General features: G+C 39.9%; 3 protein-coding genes across 4 annotated transcripts in view; all 3 read right to left on the reverse strand.

Moving 5' to 3' along the window:
* LOC105557788 (lebercilin-like protein) overlaps positions 1–9,388 on the reverse strand; it is a 9,881-nt gene extending 493 nt beyond the window's left edge. The window contains exons 1-9 of one of the 2 annotated variants that reach the window (XM_012005130.1): positions 9,162–9,388; positions 8,903–9,012; positions 8,680–8,834; positions 8,002–8,220; positions 7,804–7,923; positions 7,449–7,684; positions 7,325–7,367; positions 6,772–7,241; positions 5,183–6,211 (exon numbers count right to left, since the gene is read on the reverse strand). In XM_012005130.1, coding sequence (XP_011860520.1) covers positions 5,183–6,211; positions 6,772–7,241; positions 7,325–7,367; positions 7,449–7,684; positions 7,804–7,923; positions 8,002–8,220; positions 8,680–8,834; positions 8,903–9,012; positions 9,162–9,223 — 2,444 coding nt within the window. In that variant the 5' untranslated portion in view covers positions 9,224–9,388. Of the gene's footprint in view, positions 1–4,873; positions 6,212–6,771; positions 7,242–7,324; positions 7,368–7,448; positions 7,685–7,803; positions 7,924–8,001; positions 8,221–8,679; positions 8,835–8,902; positions 9,013–9,161 lie in introns of those variants that run through there. The other variant, XM_012005131.1, reaches the window with a different exon arrangement.
* LOC105557789 (trafficking protein particle complex subunit 3) lies at positions 610–3,936 on the reverse strand. The gene is made up of 2 exons (XM_012005132.1): positions 3,653–3,936; positions 610–1,311 (listed from the first exon to the last, which is right to left on the reverse strand). The coding sequence occupies exons 1-2, from the start codon at positions 3,842–3,844 to the stop codon at positions 814–816; spliced, it is 690 nt and encodes a 229-aa protein (XP_011860522.1). The 5' UTR covers positions 3,845–3,936; the 3' UTR covers positions 610–813.
* Positions 9,389–9,620: 232 nt separating the features above from the next.
* Positions 9,621–15,881, reverse strand: LOC105557787 (ATP-binding cassette sub-family B member 7, mitochondrial-like). Its single transcript, XM_012005128.1, has 11 exons — positions 15,513–15,881; positions 13,204–13,455; positions 12,759–12,966; positions 12,251–12,417; positions 11,749–12,027; positions 11,508–11,682; positions 11,270–11,427; positions 10,991–11,154; positions 10,746–10,875; positions 10,371–10,646; positions 9,621–10,290 (listed from the first exon to the last, which is right to left on the reverse strand). The coding sequence occupies exons 1-11, from the start codon at positions 15,678–15,680 to the stop codon at positions 10,045–10,047; spliced, it is 2,223 nt and encodes a 740-aa protein (XP_011860518.1). The 5' UTR covers positions 15,681–15,881; the 3' UTR covers positions 9,621–10,044.
* Between the last annotated feature and the right edge of the window lie 464 nt (positions 15,882–16,345).

The following is a 16,345-nucleotide window of genomic DNA, read 5'->3' on the forward strand; positions in this document are numbered from 1 at the left end:
ACACAGGTGTAAATCCGATCGTGCAACCTCCACGCGGTACACCTTGAATAATGCAAATGCTGGCGGTACTGTAACTTTCAAGCTTCATAACTCGAAAAATACTTAATAAAAAAATACTTTGTTACAGTGTTTTGGAAAGCTCTCGAAGAATGCTGCATGAATGTGCAATAAAAAGTGGGATGTTCCATTTAAAAAATTGGATGTGACCTTCACGTGACCTTGACAACGCTATTCAAGGTCATACTAATATCACTATCTGATGCATAACATAAAACCCTACAACTTTTGTATATAACATTTTTTTCAAAAATGCTTTGTTTTCGAAACATTTGACTGGTCCGGGACTTTTTCCCCACCCTGTATAATTAAGATAACGAAGGAAGGAGTGCAAAACCACAGTAAATATCAACTCCCCAACTTTTCTCGCGTCAAACAGTTTGGAAACGAAACTAAACCGGACGGACGGATCGCTGTTCGCAAGATTACTTGTCTATCACCCACAAAGAGGAAGAGAATTTTCGACTACAAACAAGAGGATAAAACAAAGTATCATACACGAAAGAGATACAGTGTTTTAATCGTAGGGTAGGAAATAACTCGGGAGACGAGTGTAAACAAATTCGGTATGTATTGCCTCACTGTCGTGCGACATTACATCAATGAACATGAGAGTATCAACCATATATTACTTTTAACCGAAAGTTTTGCGGAATGCAAGCGACGGAGATCCACGCCTAATTGTTACAATATACTTTAAGCCTAGAGATACAAGATACTTTTATCGTTAAAACGACATCGCGGATATTCGTCCGTTCAATCCTCGCCCGCCGGTATCGCGTCCTCCAGCCTCTTGACAAACTTGACGCGCAGCTCGGTCACGTTGTCGTTCTTAAGTTGATCCTGCACGAACCAGCAGGCGACCTCCATCTGCACCATCTCGCAGGCTCCCCTGAGCACGCCCGGCAGCACGTTGCAATACTTGAGACTCGAATAATTGTCCGGCAGCTCGACGAACTCCGTCAGCGGATTCGTCTCGAAGCACAGGGAGAACTCATCGCCGGCTGGGCTCCAATTCGTGATCGACGGCGTGATGCCGAGGAATATCTTGAAGCCGCTCTGAATCTTCTCCGCCGTGTCCCTGAAGTCGTAGCAGCGGCCGGAGCCGGTGCGCGCGAGAAAGTCCTCTATCAACCGTATCCCGATGTTGTATCCCATTCTCTCCAGCTGCTTGTTGACGTCCTCCACGTTCTCATAGTCCTGGAGTAACTGGGCCACGAGCGAGCCGTAGGTCAGGGTGAACAGTTCCGAGTTCTGTAACGTGCGAGAGAGCCAGTGTTGGTTGCGAATTCAACTCGAGGTTAACGCTATTAGCGAGACAACCCAATCCATAAGAACTGAGTGCGCACTGAGGTGCTTGTTTACAGTCAATTCTTATATTTAAGGATCGCCCTAAATACCTCTTGAAATACTTTTTGCCTTTTTAATCAAATCTACGTAGCATACGTACGTTTTTTTGCTACGTGGTTTTTGAACATGTATTTAAGAACTTCAATATAAAAGTTGACTGTGAACAAGCCTTAGTATGCACCCAGTGCGCTATTGCAGGGCGTTTTCCAGCAAGGACACAGTGTAACACAGTGAATCGTTTCATTCTTGTTTAACATTGGCAAACAACAAGGATGTAATGATTCACAGTGCTGGAAAACGCCCAGTGGGTGCTTTCCAACAATGGAACAACTGTGTAACACAGTGTTACACAGTGTCGACTTGTAGCTGGAATGCTTTTTTAGCTTTTTTGTGTTACCGCCAGGGTGTAGAGTAATTCTTTCACGTAGCTTATCTAAATAAGTGGTACCAAATAAACTAAATAAGTGGCACCAAATGTAAGAATGTTGTGGCATTGTGGAGAGGCGACACGGTCCAACTCAGCTTGTTAGCTGCGTACGATTGTGTTGATTTGTGTCGTAGTTGGAAAGCACCTGATCGCACACTGTGTTACACGGTGTCGCTTGTGTACATTGCTGGAAAGCACCCTTTGTCTCTTTCCAACTGTTACTTCAGAAAGAGACAGACGTGAATTAAACTGAGATTAAAGTTGAGCGACCCTTAGGGCCAGTTTCACAAACGCACGTTTAACCGCTAACCCATGGTTAATTGATCCTCTGTCTCTTCTTGGACAACAAGATAGAGAAAGATAGGAAGTCGACTGAACTCTGGTTAACAGTTAACCGACGTTTGTGAAACTGGACCTTAGCGAAACCGGGCCCCGAGACTTGTCTATAGTCAGCTCTTGTATTTAACCCTAGAACGCACAACGTGGGTCGTTTCCGAACCTCGGCGAACTTTGAACTACGCTCCTGAGCTAGCGAGTGGCATTATCGACTCAGGACCATAATTCATTTCAACTCTCTAAAAGTAGAGCTATGTCGGTCGCAGCGAGATGTTCGCTGGCAGTGACGCAGCAGCATCGCAAAGGGTGCGTAGGGTCGATATTGACCCCAATTGGCAATTGCCGTTTGTGTTTCTTAGCGGTAAACTAATTATATATTTTTTGCTAAAATCAATATATTTCATGTATTATTACGTAATCTGAGCATAAATAGTCATAAATATTATTTAAGACGAAATATCATACAACTTAGTTGGTAAAAATCCCGTTGCCTATAGAAGATTGACGTTTCGCAGAAAATGGCTGGGCGATATAATTTGAGACCCATATCAGCATTTTTCATATTTTTTACTATTTTGTATAAAATAAAAATAAAATAATACTTAAAATACAATTTTTTATGGTTTTTTCCTCGACTTTTTCCATATTTCAACTTTGCGAATTTCTTCATTTTTATAGTCCTAAATAAATATGTATAGTTTTTGAATAGAACATAGCGATGACATTTTTTTCCAATAGTCTAATGTGTCCTCTTTAAAACCCCGGTTGAATTTCGAAAATCGGTTGATTACAAAAAAGATACAAATTTTTGTTTAAAAAATGAGGTTTTTGCTGATTTTCTGCATTGTTCGGTCTTTAAATAAATTTTTCTAAACTTGAGTGAAACTAAATTTATCGCATACCATTCTCTTCTTTATTAAAAAACGAAGAAATTCATGTACTATTAAGGCCCTTTATCTCTGTGGGACCGGTTTTACAATTATAAAAAAAGGGGGTCGATATTGACCCATGTTGTGCGTTAGAAGGTAAAAAAAATCACATGTGCGTTCTAGGGTTAAGGATCGCCTTAAATACCTCTTGCAATATCTTTCAGCCAGAAAAATGGTCTGCACAATGTTCGTACGGACCCTTTTTCGACTAAATACTCTTTGAACGTGTATTCAAGGCAAAGTTAAATATAAAGAATTGGCTATAAACAGGCCTTGGTGTGCGAGAATTGTGGAAAAATGCGCCGTTGTAAATTTGAGTATTTTTACTAAAAAAAAATTGCAAGCCAACAATTCTGCCAGACTGGAGTCCCCTAATGTTTAAAGACTCCGTCTTAAAAGACACATCCCGCGGAAGGATGCACAGCCATAACCTCGAAACTCCGCTCGACGATAATCTCGCGCTCGATACGAACGCGAGAGTATCGTGTGAACTCTGCACCAGCGGCGAACTGACGGTAAATATTTCTTTCGCACGAGATAACGCGACACTTACCACTTTCTTCGCGTCGAGCTTCGTTCCCGTCCGTGACATGTTGACAATCGGCCCTGTTGCGCGTCGAGCCACCAACTGACGACTGCTCGTATGTATGTACCTTGTACGTACCACTTGTACGGTTATGTTGTATACATATACTTTGTTTACGCTTAAAGAAGACGGGGTTTCCGCATAAAGGCCAAACGTCATTAAAGAACTAAAATTATTTAAGTAATTTTCATGCTTCTCTTTGACAAGTTACTTTTATACATTTAACATTGCAAGTGTAATCGAGGTATCTGTACCTTCTGCCCGTACTGCACGCTGGAGCGATCAGTTTTGTTTCATAGTAAACTTGTACTTTTGTATTAAGAATTAAATATTGAATTTCATAAGAAACATTATAATTTATTATTAGATACATTAAGTAATTTTTCAATGACTTTTATTTCACCCTTTATCGAGCTTATTAGTATTTTCAGTAAAATATTTCCAGCAGAAATATATAATTATATACCCTGCCGGAAATAATTCTACAAAATTCTACAAAAAAATTAAATATAACAATGCCGGAATCTAAGAAATTCTACGTAAATTTAAAAAGTTTTATAAAAATCAACATAAAAATGCTAGAATTGAAACACTTTTGTTAATTTTTGTAATATTCTACAAGTAAACAGATGTTTCAATTCCTTACGATTTCGTTGTTTCTCAAATTTTTAAAACTAGTAAAGTTTTGTACTAATTTTTACAAAATTGTACATTTTCATGAAATACTACTTGCAATAATCTCTTGATTTGAGAACATTGTAATTTGCGATACAATTTTATAGATATTTTTACAAAGAAATAAATGTTCCAACGAAGATATAAAAATTTCTACAAATTTCTATTTCAAGTCAATTTTTTGTAGTTATTTATAGAAATTTTTTCCGCTAGGGTATGTATTCATATAATTGAATCTTTACAGTTCATACACGAGACAATCGATACAAAACACAATGCAAGCAACCAATTTGAAAACGAAAGTCTAACTTCTTGAAAAATAAACGTTCCATAAACCGTGCGTTTATCGAAACTTTCTTTGCTTTATTCATTAAAAACCAACATGTACCTCGCTTTATTTTAAGGCATTAAGTAAAATACGTTGCTCGTTTGTTATTCATTTTTTAAAGAAATGTATCTAATATTCATCGCAACGGCATCCTCAGACGAGTCGATTCAAATCTCAATACATCGGAAAAATATATAATGCATATATTTCTTCTTTATACATTTCATTTGTCGACAAGGTCCGCGCGATAAAGTTGAACGGAATTAACGAAAGCGAGACGAAAGGTAAATCTCGTGCTATCTATATTATGATCCTTAATGCGACAATGTCTAAAATTTCAATGCGATTTACTACAGGTGCTTCTGACTTTACTTTCTATGTGATTGTCCTCGAATATATCTCTAATGATATCACGCCTCGGCTTCGAGTGCGCGGGTAAGCCACGATGTAGATTCTCCATTATCTGCATTCTGTTCACGTTATGATTCCTAAACCCTTGCTCCAGGAACTCGATGTTCTCGTTGTCGTCGATAGCTCTCATCGTGGCTAACAGCTTCTCTTTGTTGTAATTGATCTTCTTCTTCTCGCTCGCTCGTCTCGTCACCGTCGTCTCGCTTTTCGCGCCATCGCCCCGCTCGGCCCGAGCTACAGGAACATCGTTGGACAACGCATCGGCAGCTTCCGATGCGTTCAATTTATTCTGGGTTTCTATATTAACGTCATTTCTGTTTAACGTTTCTTCGTCGCTGGGTATTTTGTCCGTTTTGGGATCAAGATATTCTCTTTCCAAATTGTGCACCGGTTGATCGTCCACCAACCGGTTCACAGTTTCTTCGCAAGCTTGCTGCGAGCTCTTCTCTTCCGAGTCGAGCGAGTCTTTCATTTCTTTACGTGCGTTTTCTATACCGTGATGAACCTGGCCATTTGACATATCAGCGTATACTGACTCATCTTCTAGATGTTTTGTTCCTTCCTCTTTTGCGTAATCTTCCTTTTTCGTGTCTGTGGAGGAATTGTCCGTTCCGTTATTTTCCAAAAGTTGTCGCTTGTCCAGCCACATCTTGCTTGAGTCTAAAGATCGTCGAGGAATCCCCGTATTTTCGTTGTTAACGTCATCCGGAGTGTTGTCGGATATCCTCTGCAGCTGTGGGTCCTTCGACCTCTCAACAGACTGTTCCGCGACGTCCAAAGCGTTGTATTCCGAACGAGCAACGTCATTAGAGGTTTTACCAAACTGCTCCTTGGCGCACTTGGATAAACTGGTTTGAAAGCCATTGCTTTTGTATTCAATGGAAGAATCCCTATTTGTATTTATTGTTTCTTCGGGATCAACGTCCGAGGTGCTATCATAAAGATCGTTGCTCCTACGATGTGATACGTTCGATTTACTCTTATATCTTTGAAAGGTCAAGTCTCTTGCTAGACGTGTGTTTAAATCTTTTTCCACCTCCTCATCGCTGTACTCTGCCTTCTTCATCATGTCGTCCAAGGTGTCAGAGGTGTCATCTGTGCTGTTAATCAATCTATAACAGATACAACGTTAATCAATCTATAACAGATACAATAAGTGCTCCAATTGTTGAAAATTTTTGTCTATGTAAATTTTACATGTTACAACACAAAAATTCTCAATAAGTGAAACACTTTGTTGAACAACGTATTGCAACTGAGCATATTCCTGAGACCAAATCAAGTAAAAAAAGTCCTGTACTACTTTTCCCTCCGACAAACAGTTATCGAGATATTGTAAGTTAAACGTTGAGAAAGTTATAAACGTTCTCTTGAATATCTCAAAAAGTATCAGGCAAATCAAAAAATGTTTCAGACAAAAGTCGTTCATATTAATTAGCAGAACAAAACAGTATAATAAACAATAGGGGGTTCCAGTTTAAAAATTGAAGATGACCTCCACTTGACCTTCAAATGACTATCCAAAGTCAAGTCAAAGGCATTACCTTATGTCCCCCTTGGAACCAAACAATTTTTGTCTGAAACGTTTTTCCGTATCTTTCATATTTTCGAAGATATTTGCGTGGAACATTTAAAATGAGACATCCTGTATATATTTTTGTAACACACATACCTCGCGAACAATTCTCTAGATTTCTTCGGGGTGTCGTAAGACTGAATGTAATATTCACTAGCATTCCCGCTCTCTCCGTCATCGGATGAATAATCGAGTTCAGCCCTCGACTCTCTTTGTAAGTTTTGTGAATTCTGACGTTTTATTCTAAAGAATTTCCTTAATTTGCCACTTTCACTTGGCACGTCATTTAACTCGTCTCTCTCCAGCACTGCCTTATAGTCTACCGATGTAACTTTGTCGTCATCACGCGCTTCCGTTTCTAGATCTTTTGGCCTGAATCTCAAGTCGTCCATCGAATAAGCATTTTTACGTATGTGCGGTGATCTTTGTAAACGAAACTTTCGTATCTGTTGCAGACTCGCCATTGTTTCTGACTTCAGCTGATCTATCGAACGATTGTGATTAACATTACCCGTTGGTCGAGTTACTTTATCATCGTCATTAGACTCCAATATGTCAAGTGACGGCTGAAATTATATTACATTTATGGAATTTTCGTCAATGCCTAGTTATTTTGTATTTAATCATATACAGATTACTGTACACTCACCAAATTATCCTTTGGCGTATTATTTTCGTTTCTTTTACCTCTGCTAAAATACAGAACATGTATATAAAAGAATTTACTTTATATACTACTAAGCGAAAAGATGTGATAAGTGTGATTTTTGTACCTGATATCTCTGAGATTTGTAAGAGAGTGGCTACCTAGATTTTTCTCCTTGCTATAAATTGGCAATTGACCATTGTAATACAACCTTTTTTCTTTATTGTCTAGCAAACACTCCAAGCTTTTCAATTTCTCTATCGTCTCCTGCAAGTTCTTTTGTGTCTCCTTGTGTTTAGAAATCTCGATGTGCAATTGATGCTTCAGGCTCTTGGTCTCGAGAGCAAGTTTTCTGTGCAACAGCTGAAAAGGAGATACTTAATTAAAGACCTCACGTAATAAGCACGCTTTACCTCTGCTGTACACGTAAATATAAAACTTTTGAAAACAGCCTAGTTTTAAGAACAAAAGCTGGACGTTACCTGTATAGTTTCTTGTTGCTGTCGCACCTTGTAATTCATGTCGGACAATTGTAACTGCAATTTTTCTCTCTCCTCGAGATTACGATCTTTACTGAGTTGCAGCAGATGCTTATTTTGCGACTGTGAGGAAACATTGGCGAAATCACGCGTTAAAATGAAACAAAAAACTTGTACAAATGCGCGAATCGAGAAACTCACGTTCACGGAATACAGTTCGTTTTCTTTCTCCTTCAGCAGGTTGCACGTATCCTTGTGCAGCTCTTTCAGTTTCTTATATTTCGTTTGGAGCACCCTTAATTCTTCGTGATGCGAATTTATGAGCCTCGGCAGCTCGGCATTTGCCCCTTCGTAGCGTCTCAACGCGGAATCCTGTCTCTTCTGCAACGCCTTCAATAATCTGTTTTCGTTCGCCAGCTCCTGCGGGGAAATTAAGTTTATGTTAAATAAATATCTTCAGCACAGCGTGTAATCGTGAGACAATGTGGCATTTCGAAGAATTTTACGAGAGTCTTTTAAATTTTACCAATTGCAGTTAGTATTTTACGCATTTTACTAGCAAGTGTACGGCAAAATTTCAGAGAATTCTCATAAAGATGCTTCGTTGCCACAAGCAATAGGATTCACTTGAAAAGGACCAGTATTACTGGCCGAAACGTCGTGTTAACATAATTTAAAATAAAGTTGCCAGCCTTGGTCGATCCAAATCCGAGTTTTTTGGTTTTTTATCACTGGCGAGATAACATTTCCAATTTTAATTCTCATAAAGTTCCTTGAAATGCCAGACTGTCCCACGATTGTATAACGTTCGGGACAAATTTTCAGAGAAAACTCGCCGCGTATTAAATATATAAACATTGACGTTGTTTCCGTGCTCACATTGAGATGGTAGTGCGCGTCGGCTAATTGATTTTGCAGTTGCTTGAAACGGAGCATTTTCGCAGACATCACCCTCTGCCCGAGGGTACTCTTATTGCTAGATTTTGGCTCGTCCGACAGCGATTGCTGTTTCATGCTGCCTCTATATGGCGCACCTGTACGATATACGACGCAATAGACATTATGAAACAACGAGTGCGCCTAGACGAATCTTTATACAAACCGATCAAGGGGTTTAAACATTTTTTGCTCGACGAAAGTAACGTATCTCTGCAAGGAGACAGCTTCTTGGGCTCCAGCGTCTTCGAGTCTTTCGAGCAGGGCTTTGTTTTCCTACAATTCATACATACATCATGTATTCGACAGATAAGAACAGTATCTTCTTAATCTAAAACGCACGCATCGAACTCATTTGACACGCTCCATCCTCTCGTCTAATATTACGTCACGATTCACATTGATACCCTCAGGGTTCAGTTTACCTGGCGATTGTTCTGTGCACATCAAGTTGTACTACTGGTAAGATAGAAGCTTCAGCTTGCATTTTCTATTTATACGCGGCGTACTACAACTCGCGTTGCGATCGCGTACAATCCATCGTTACAGTATCAAATTGTCAGAGAACTGTCAAGCGCTCGGCACAGGCTGGTCGGCGACCATCATTGTTTCAAAGGGTTGCCAGGGCAACATCTGCGCGAGCAGTGCGAGCATTAGTGATCAATGCCTCTCGTTAATCTAGAATTACCGAAATTTTAAGGCTGAAGCATTTTAGACATGATTTCTTTATTCAATGCAGTTCAACTTGGTACCATAAATACAAAATTTATACATTCAGTACAGTGGCCTCTTTGCTTCTACCCTGAGCACATTTCGCAGATGACGTTTACTGCAAATATATCAGTACATTTTCCCATCAAAGTAAAAAGTTACATACCAGCAGAGAAAAACCATACTCACACTTTATTTACAGTTAAATTATATTTCGAACAATATAAACTATGTACATTTTTCACAAAGTTTCGAGATATATTACAAGACGTGGAAACGTCTGGTTGATTTAGGTGTGTACAAATTATTCTGAAGTAATTTGTTGACAACTGACTGAACTACTCGCGAGAATGTATGTACACAACGGAGGAGGCTATTTAACATTTATTACTATGTAACAACAAATATATACACTGGTTTTGTACACTGATCTTGTAACAAATATCGTCGCTTATCTTCGCACTAATACTCGTACTTGTATGTACAGCTTTAAAATACTTTATCATCATCCGCGACATTCTTCTCGTCCCACTGTCAAATTCCGATTATAAAACAACACCTTTTATAAACGGTATCTTTACCTAGATTATACTATCTTTAATTCGACTGTTCACTCTTTTCTTCTTGTTCCTGCGATCTCTTCATGCCTAAGTACTGAGTCTCCCACAATTTGCGGTAGAAAGAATTCGGTACAGACAGCAACGAATCGTGCGTGCCCCTCTCGACCAAATTACCCTGATCTAACACAAGTATGTCATCGGCATCCATGACTGTCAACAAACGATGCGCGATCACGATCGAAGTCCGCTTCTCCGTCGCTTTGCGCAGAGCATCAAGTATATTCTGTAAAAAGAAACCGTGATAAAAGAATAGCGAGATATTTAAATGGCACGACAAAATACAGCGTGACTTTGGAAACTTGCGTGTTCCGTAATGGAATCCAGCGAGGAAGTAGCCTCGTCGAAGATCAATATAGGACTGTTCTTCAAAATTGCCCTGGCGATGGCAACTCTCTGCTTCTCCCCTCCGCTTAATTTCAAGCCGCGTTCCCCGACGGGCGTGTCGTATCCTTGCGGCCACTTCAGTATCGCGTCGTGTAGATTGGCCATCCTCGCGGCCTCGAAAACTTGGTCGCGTGACTTTCTCAGATTACCGTAGTGCAGATTGTAGAATATACTTTCGTGAAAGAGCACTGTGTCCTGTAATTTTTAAAATATACTGTAAAAAAGAAACACGCCGCGGCACTTGAGCGTCGAATCGTAGCTTTGATTATCAGGAGGAAGGCACGGTGCTTTTACCTGGGGCACAATTGAAATGCATTGTCTGAGGTCTTCTAAATCGACATCTCGAATGTTGTGACCATTGATGTAAATATTGCCGCTCTGCGGTTCGTAAAATCTATACAATAATCTCACAATTGTGGTTTTGCTGGAAAAAATGTATCAAGTAATGTTTATCAATAGTTGTTGATTATTGATGAACTTGTTTCAGTAGTCTATGTGTTAAACAATTCATATATATACATGTATACCTAATACCTTACCCACAACCAGATCCTCCCACTATAGCCACCTTCTTGCCACTCGGTATAGTGAATGATACGTTTTTAAAAATAGGCTTCCCCTCGACGTATTGGAAATTTACGTTTCTAAATTGAATTTCCGACGAAGCTGGTGCCACGTGAAATCTCAGTGCATTTTCCTTCGACTGTCAACACAGACCCGAAGATTAACGCAATTGTTCGCGAGGTAATAGATTATGCGAGCCATTTTACAGATACGATAGATGAGACTCTCAATACTTCGCATCCAAATAATCTTACTTTAATCGCGGTGTCCGTTGTCATGAGAATAAACATAGTTTGCATGTCGATGAAGGCCTGTCTTACTTCCCGATAGACAGAGCCTAGGAAACCTAGAGGAACCGAAAGCTGGAACAGCAAGGCATTTACCATCACCAAGTCACCGACAGTCATAGTGCCTGTGCAAAAAAAGACACAAAGATATAAGCTTCAGTTGTTTCCGAAGTGTTCTACAATTCGATAGCAACTGCGGTCTCACCGTTTACGATATTCTGCGCCGCCAGTACCATGATTAGGCTCAGCGCGCCGCTGAAAATGGCGTTCTGCCCGAAGTTCAACATCGCTAGGCTCGTGCTGGTCTTGAGGGACGACGTTTCGTATTTCTTCAAAGATTGATCGTATCTTTCCGCCTCGAACTTCTCATTGTTGAAATACTAAGGCAGGAGATACACGTGTAAATTTGTTAAAAATTGAAACAACATATACATTTTATTACTGACCTTTACTGTTTCGTAATTGATGAGCGAGTCTATCGCTTTGTTGCCCGCTTCGTTTTCCGCTTGATTCATACGTATTCTGAATTTGGTGCGCCACTGTGTCACGGATAATGTGAATACAGTGTAAACGCCTACGCATCCCAACGCTACGGCCGAGTACTCCGCTCCACATTTTATCCCCAATATCGCGCTGACTAGTGCTAGCTCGAATACTGTAGGCACAACGTTGAACACCATGGCATTTAAAACGAAATTAATACCGCGGCTGCCACGATCGATTGTCTGAAAAGGACACGAACGTTTATCAAACTACGGTAGGGAGGTCCAGATTCAAACCCTGGCTGAGGTAATATATTTAGCAATAAATTTCTTCGATTAGAATTTGCCAGTTGTGTCGATTATTAATTTCCTACATTGGTTAATTATTTACTGGCGACAATAAGTCTTTATTCTTCTTTTTTTATTTTTTTCGACTAGAGAATGAAAGTTGAGCTGCACGCATCACCTTCGATAAAGCGCCGGTCTGTCTGCTCAAGTGAAAAGCCATATCGAGATTGTGCAGATGCACGAAAACGTTCTTCGCGATCTTGCGAATAGAGTGCTGCGCGACCTTCGCAAAAACCGCGTTTCTAAGTTCGCTGAAACCGGCTGCTCCAGCCCGTGCTATTCCATCTGAAAAAAAGAAACATTATTTTAAGATCATTTAACGTGCAGTAATGGCCAAAATTATATTACCCTTAGGTTTTCTGGGCACAACTTTCGTCAAATGCGCCCAAAACGTTACAGTAAACACCCGATAACAGACGCATCTTGCATGTACATGAAATGTAATGTGAAAATTGATAATAAAAACATGTTATAATTCGATAAAGATCCGTGCATCTTAGAACAAGTTAGGTGCTGAAAAAGTGGAAAGGTGATACATAATTTTGGCCGGTACTGTGTGTACATTACGAGAATTCTCTCTCGCACATAAAAAGTATCAAGTATTCCAAAATGAAACGTGTCCCTACATCCTACAAGGAGCGATGTTGCCATGGTCGCAACTGTTGCAGGCGCGGTCGTTAAAGCCATCGCGGCACCGCCGGACACTGCTGCGGTATGGGCGTTTAAAATATCTATCGCATACTTGAAAATAAACGGCACGAGAACATTCAAGACCTTGGCTCCGACAAGTAGACCCACTGCTATTTTCACCCTTTTCCGTATTTCCGGGTCATCCTACAAAAATGTGGCAAATAATATTTTACATATTGCTCAAACAATACAATATAATTAAGTGATACAATATTATTAAAAAACAAACAAGTCAAACGCTCGTGTCAAGTAAAAATAAATCAAAGGGTCAACGGCCGAGAATTTGAAACAAGCAGAAGAGGTGTTAAAAAACAGAAAAATTCATGTAGATTATGCAATGTAAAAGATTAGATGTAGATTGTACAATGTGATATTGCTCACTTCTGGCCAAATATATTGGAGCATGGCTTTTAACATGTCCGTACTGGTGACCGACGGTTTGTCTTGTAAATCAATGGCATCTCTGCCCAAACTAGAGACGCCAGGATGGAAGCAATTTCTCTTTTGCTGGCCAGGCTTCGCCCCGGTTAATCCAGTGACAACCGATACGAATTTTATTGGTGGCACGACAGACTTGGATTGCGGTACGTTCTTCTTCTTCTGAGCACGATCGATTACATTGCCGCTACAACACTGAACAATATACAAGATTTAAGTTTCATATATGACCAATGTACGCCAATCATATATTTATAAACATGTAACAAATGTATTCGCAGGTACGTTTAGTTTAATCAAGACTTTGAAACAATGACCGAGGTGTAAAATCAAATGAGGAACTGATCACATTGCCATTGTTCTGCATGCAAAATGTATACGATAAAGTTATTACGTATGTAAAGAAATTTACGTTTTAAGTTAAAAATAATTTTAAAAATTATATATATTGCACACAATGAGATAAGTAAAAAATTAGAGAAATATTTTAATTTATTTATTCCGTTACAATACTTTGTAAAAAGCTCTTATTAGACATATGTACAAAAAGCACTTTCTCAATGTATTTCATATTATATTGTAGGGATTATTGAAGTATTTAATGCAGTACATTCTCTCCTATTTTTCTCATACGACCAAGTGCCGCGTCCAAGATATTAACGTACTCCTCCACGACATTAATCGCGATTGAAAAGCTCGGACTCTTAAGTTTTACATTTCTCATGTCGCTTAAAGCACGCGCATACTCGGTTCTCTTCAGGTTCAAGACACTTGTTCCTATCTTGTTGACTGCACACCATTCGTCATTGTCAAACGTTTCGCCGTATATCTTTAATTTCCAACGGTCCCTCTTCAACTTCGTACTCGTTATAAATAACGTCACGGTCGCGTTGTAATTTAGGCCGTCGCGAGTGAATGACATACCCTTGTCGAAACTGTTGTGCGTAATAAAATCCAATTTATTCCTCGAAACTTCGAGGCACTTCCGTACGTCAACGATGTCAAATTGGATTTCATCCAGCGGATTAGATGGGACAAAAAATCCGTAATCGATGTACAACTTGAGGCTGTCGTGCGCGCCGTAATTAATGAACACCTGCGTGTCTTCGTCAAACGGCTTTAATGTGACAATCTGATAAAATTCATTTTGACAATCGTCCGCGACAACGGATACTTTAACAGCGGTATTTACGTCGTGATTAAATAAATCTAAGAAGGGTGCGAGGGCTAAATTGTTGGGCTGCTTCACATTGAATGCACCCCCTTTGCATACGTCAGCGTTAATGTACACTGCTCGTGTATTGACGACATAATACGCCCATTTATATTTTGCGAATGTTATTATCTGTCGCAGATCCACGTCGCAATGGGGACAGCGGCTTCTATTAGTATCTAGGCGCGTTACAGATTTCATTAGCGAAGAAAAATCTTCCTGCAGCTTATGGGCTCGACTCAAGGGACATAAGATAAAGCTTGGCAGCACTCTCCTCTCTTTGTTAGAACAGAAATCCGGATTCGTGAAAGACCGCGGCAGCGTCCTCAGATAAAGACACCACTTGGACTTCAGCCCTAAATGCGTCTCGAATACAAGAAACGTCGCGAGCATACACTGGGGACTGAAGCTATCAGTGGCGTTGCTCAGGAATATGGTTTTGATGTCACTCTGCAACAAGGTATCGGTTGTCAACAGCATTTTGAGGCGCAGTTGAATCAGTATTTCGTCACTGCCTATGCGCTTTAACGTTTTTAAGCCTCTGCCGATGAGAGGAAAGTGCTCCGGTATCAAATAACGAATCGACATGCAGTTTTCGCTTAGAAGCCAGGACTTTAAATGTATCAAAGAGCTGTCAGAGTCCTCGTTCGATTTTACGGAATTAAGCCTCCTCTTCTGGCGGCGTCTTCTCGACGTTCGCCCCATCGCGTATGCGCTATTATATCTGTAGAAGCAGTGATAAAAATTTTAATTGCAAACATATTACTCGCAACGAATCTTCAGATCCAATTATGATGTTTTACATATCGCGTCGCATCTCAACGACGATATTTCTCTGTATGTAAAATCGCGAAACTTAATACAACATTGCGTAAGATAATTACGATTGTATCTGGATTTATTATCTTCAGATAGAAGAAATACAATAATGGAAATAAATACATGTGTACATGTTCATGTAATTATATAATTAGCACTTGAATGGACAAAGAATCTAGTGGCATAGTTGAACATTTAATATTATTATTGGATGTATTACCCTGATGTCGAGAAGAGAAAATACGGGATTACGCCCGGCAACGTGGAATCTGTTGGATAATATTAATCGTGTCCCGATTCCACTGCTGTATGTATTTTTCATCATACTCCACGGCCCCTTGTTACAGAACAACTCGCGCGGCAGACGACCGCATAGAGTGCCCAACATCTCTTACTACGTTATTTTTCCTCTCCCTTTTCTTCTTATCGAGAAAATATTAATTGGATATCAAAATAAATGCCATTATAAACCGATATATGTACATGTACATCGCGGCGATCACGAAATCGTGATAACCATAACCACAAATCGCAAATATCGCAATACGGATCAGCCAGTGTTGCCAGATGGCTAAAACTGAACTTTCCCATCTTGGGTGCGTTCCCATTGACCTAGGGTGCGTTCCGAATTACGCATGAAGCGCGTAGACTGCAATACTGATGCGCAACGCTTCGAAATCGTTCCGTTTTTTTAATGCACGCATAAAGCGCATGAGCGCTTGAGAATTTTGGAACGATTTCCCGAGCGACTTATGCGCTACGCTACAGTGGGCTTGGCAGCTGAGAAAAATGAACGCCGAACGAAACGACAACAAACGTTTAACGGTATCAATTGTATCTGCAATGATACTTTTAAACAAAAACAACGAAAGTCCCAAATAGCACCGTACATCTTATGGACGTCCGTTTTACGTTCATTTTACTACCATACGTCCATGGACATAATAAGATCGTCCATTGTACGTCCATACAAAGATATACATTGGATGTGCATAAACGGACGTCCAGTGGACATCCATTTAAGATTCCCTTTATATAACTATAATAGCACTA

Source organism: Vollenhovia emeryi, unplaced genomic scaffold, assembly GCF_000949405.1.
Source record: "Vollenhovia emeryi isolate VEMERY1.0 unplaced genomic scaffold, V.emery_V1.0 DF939419.1, whole genome shotgun sequence".
In the NCBI taxonomy this organism is placed as follows: domain Eukaryota; kingdom Metazoa; phylum Arthropoda; class Insecta; order Hymenoptera; family Formicidae; genus Vollenhovia; species Vollenhovia emeryi.

Coding starts and splice junctions, on each gene's coding strand:
- LOC105557789 (XM_012005132.1), bottom strand. CDS start 3,844: ATGACGTTTGGCCTTTATGCGGAAACCCCGTCTTCTTTAAGCGTAAAC. Junction 1,312..3,652: donor AGCTCGACGCGAAGAAAGTG/GTAAGTGTCGCG, acceptor CGCACGTTACAG/AACTCGGAACTGTTCACCCT.
- LOC105557787 (XM_012005128.1), bottom strand. CDS start 15,680: ATGTTGGGCACTCTATGCGGTCGTCTGCCGCGCGAGTTGTTCTGTAAC. Junction 11,155..11,269: donor CAACGGACACCGCGATTAAA/GTAAGATTATTT, acceptor CTGTGTTGACAG/TCGAAGGAAAATGCACTGAG. Junction 10,291..10,370: donor TGGATTCCATTACGGAACAC/GCAAGTTTCCAA, acceptor TTCTTTTTACAG/AATATACTTGATGCTCTGCG.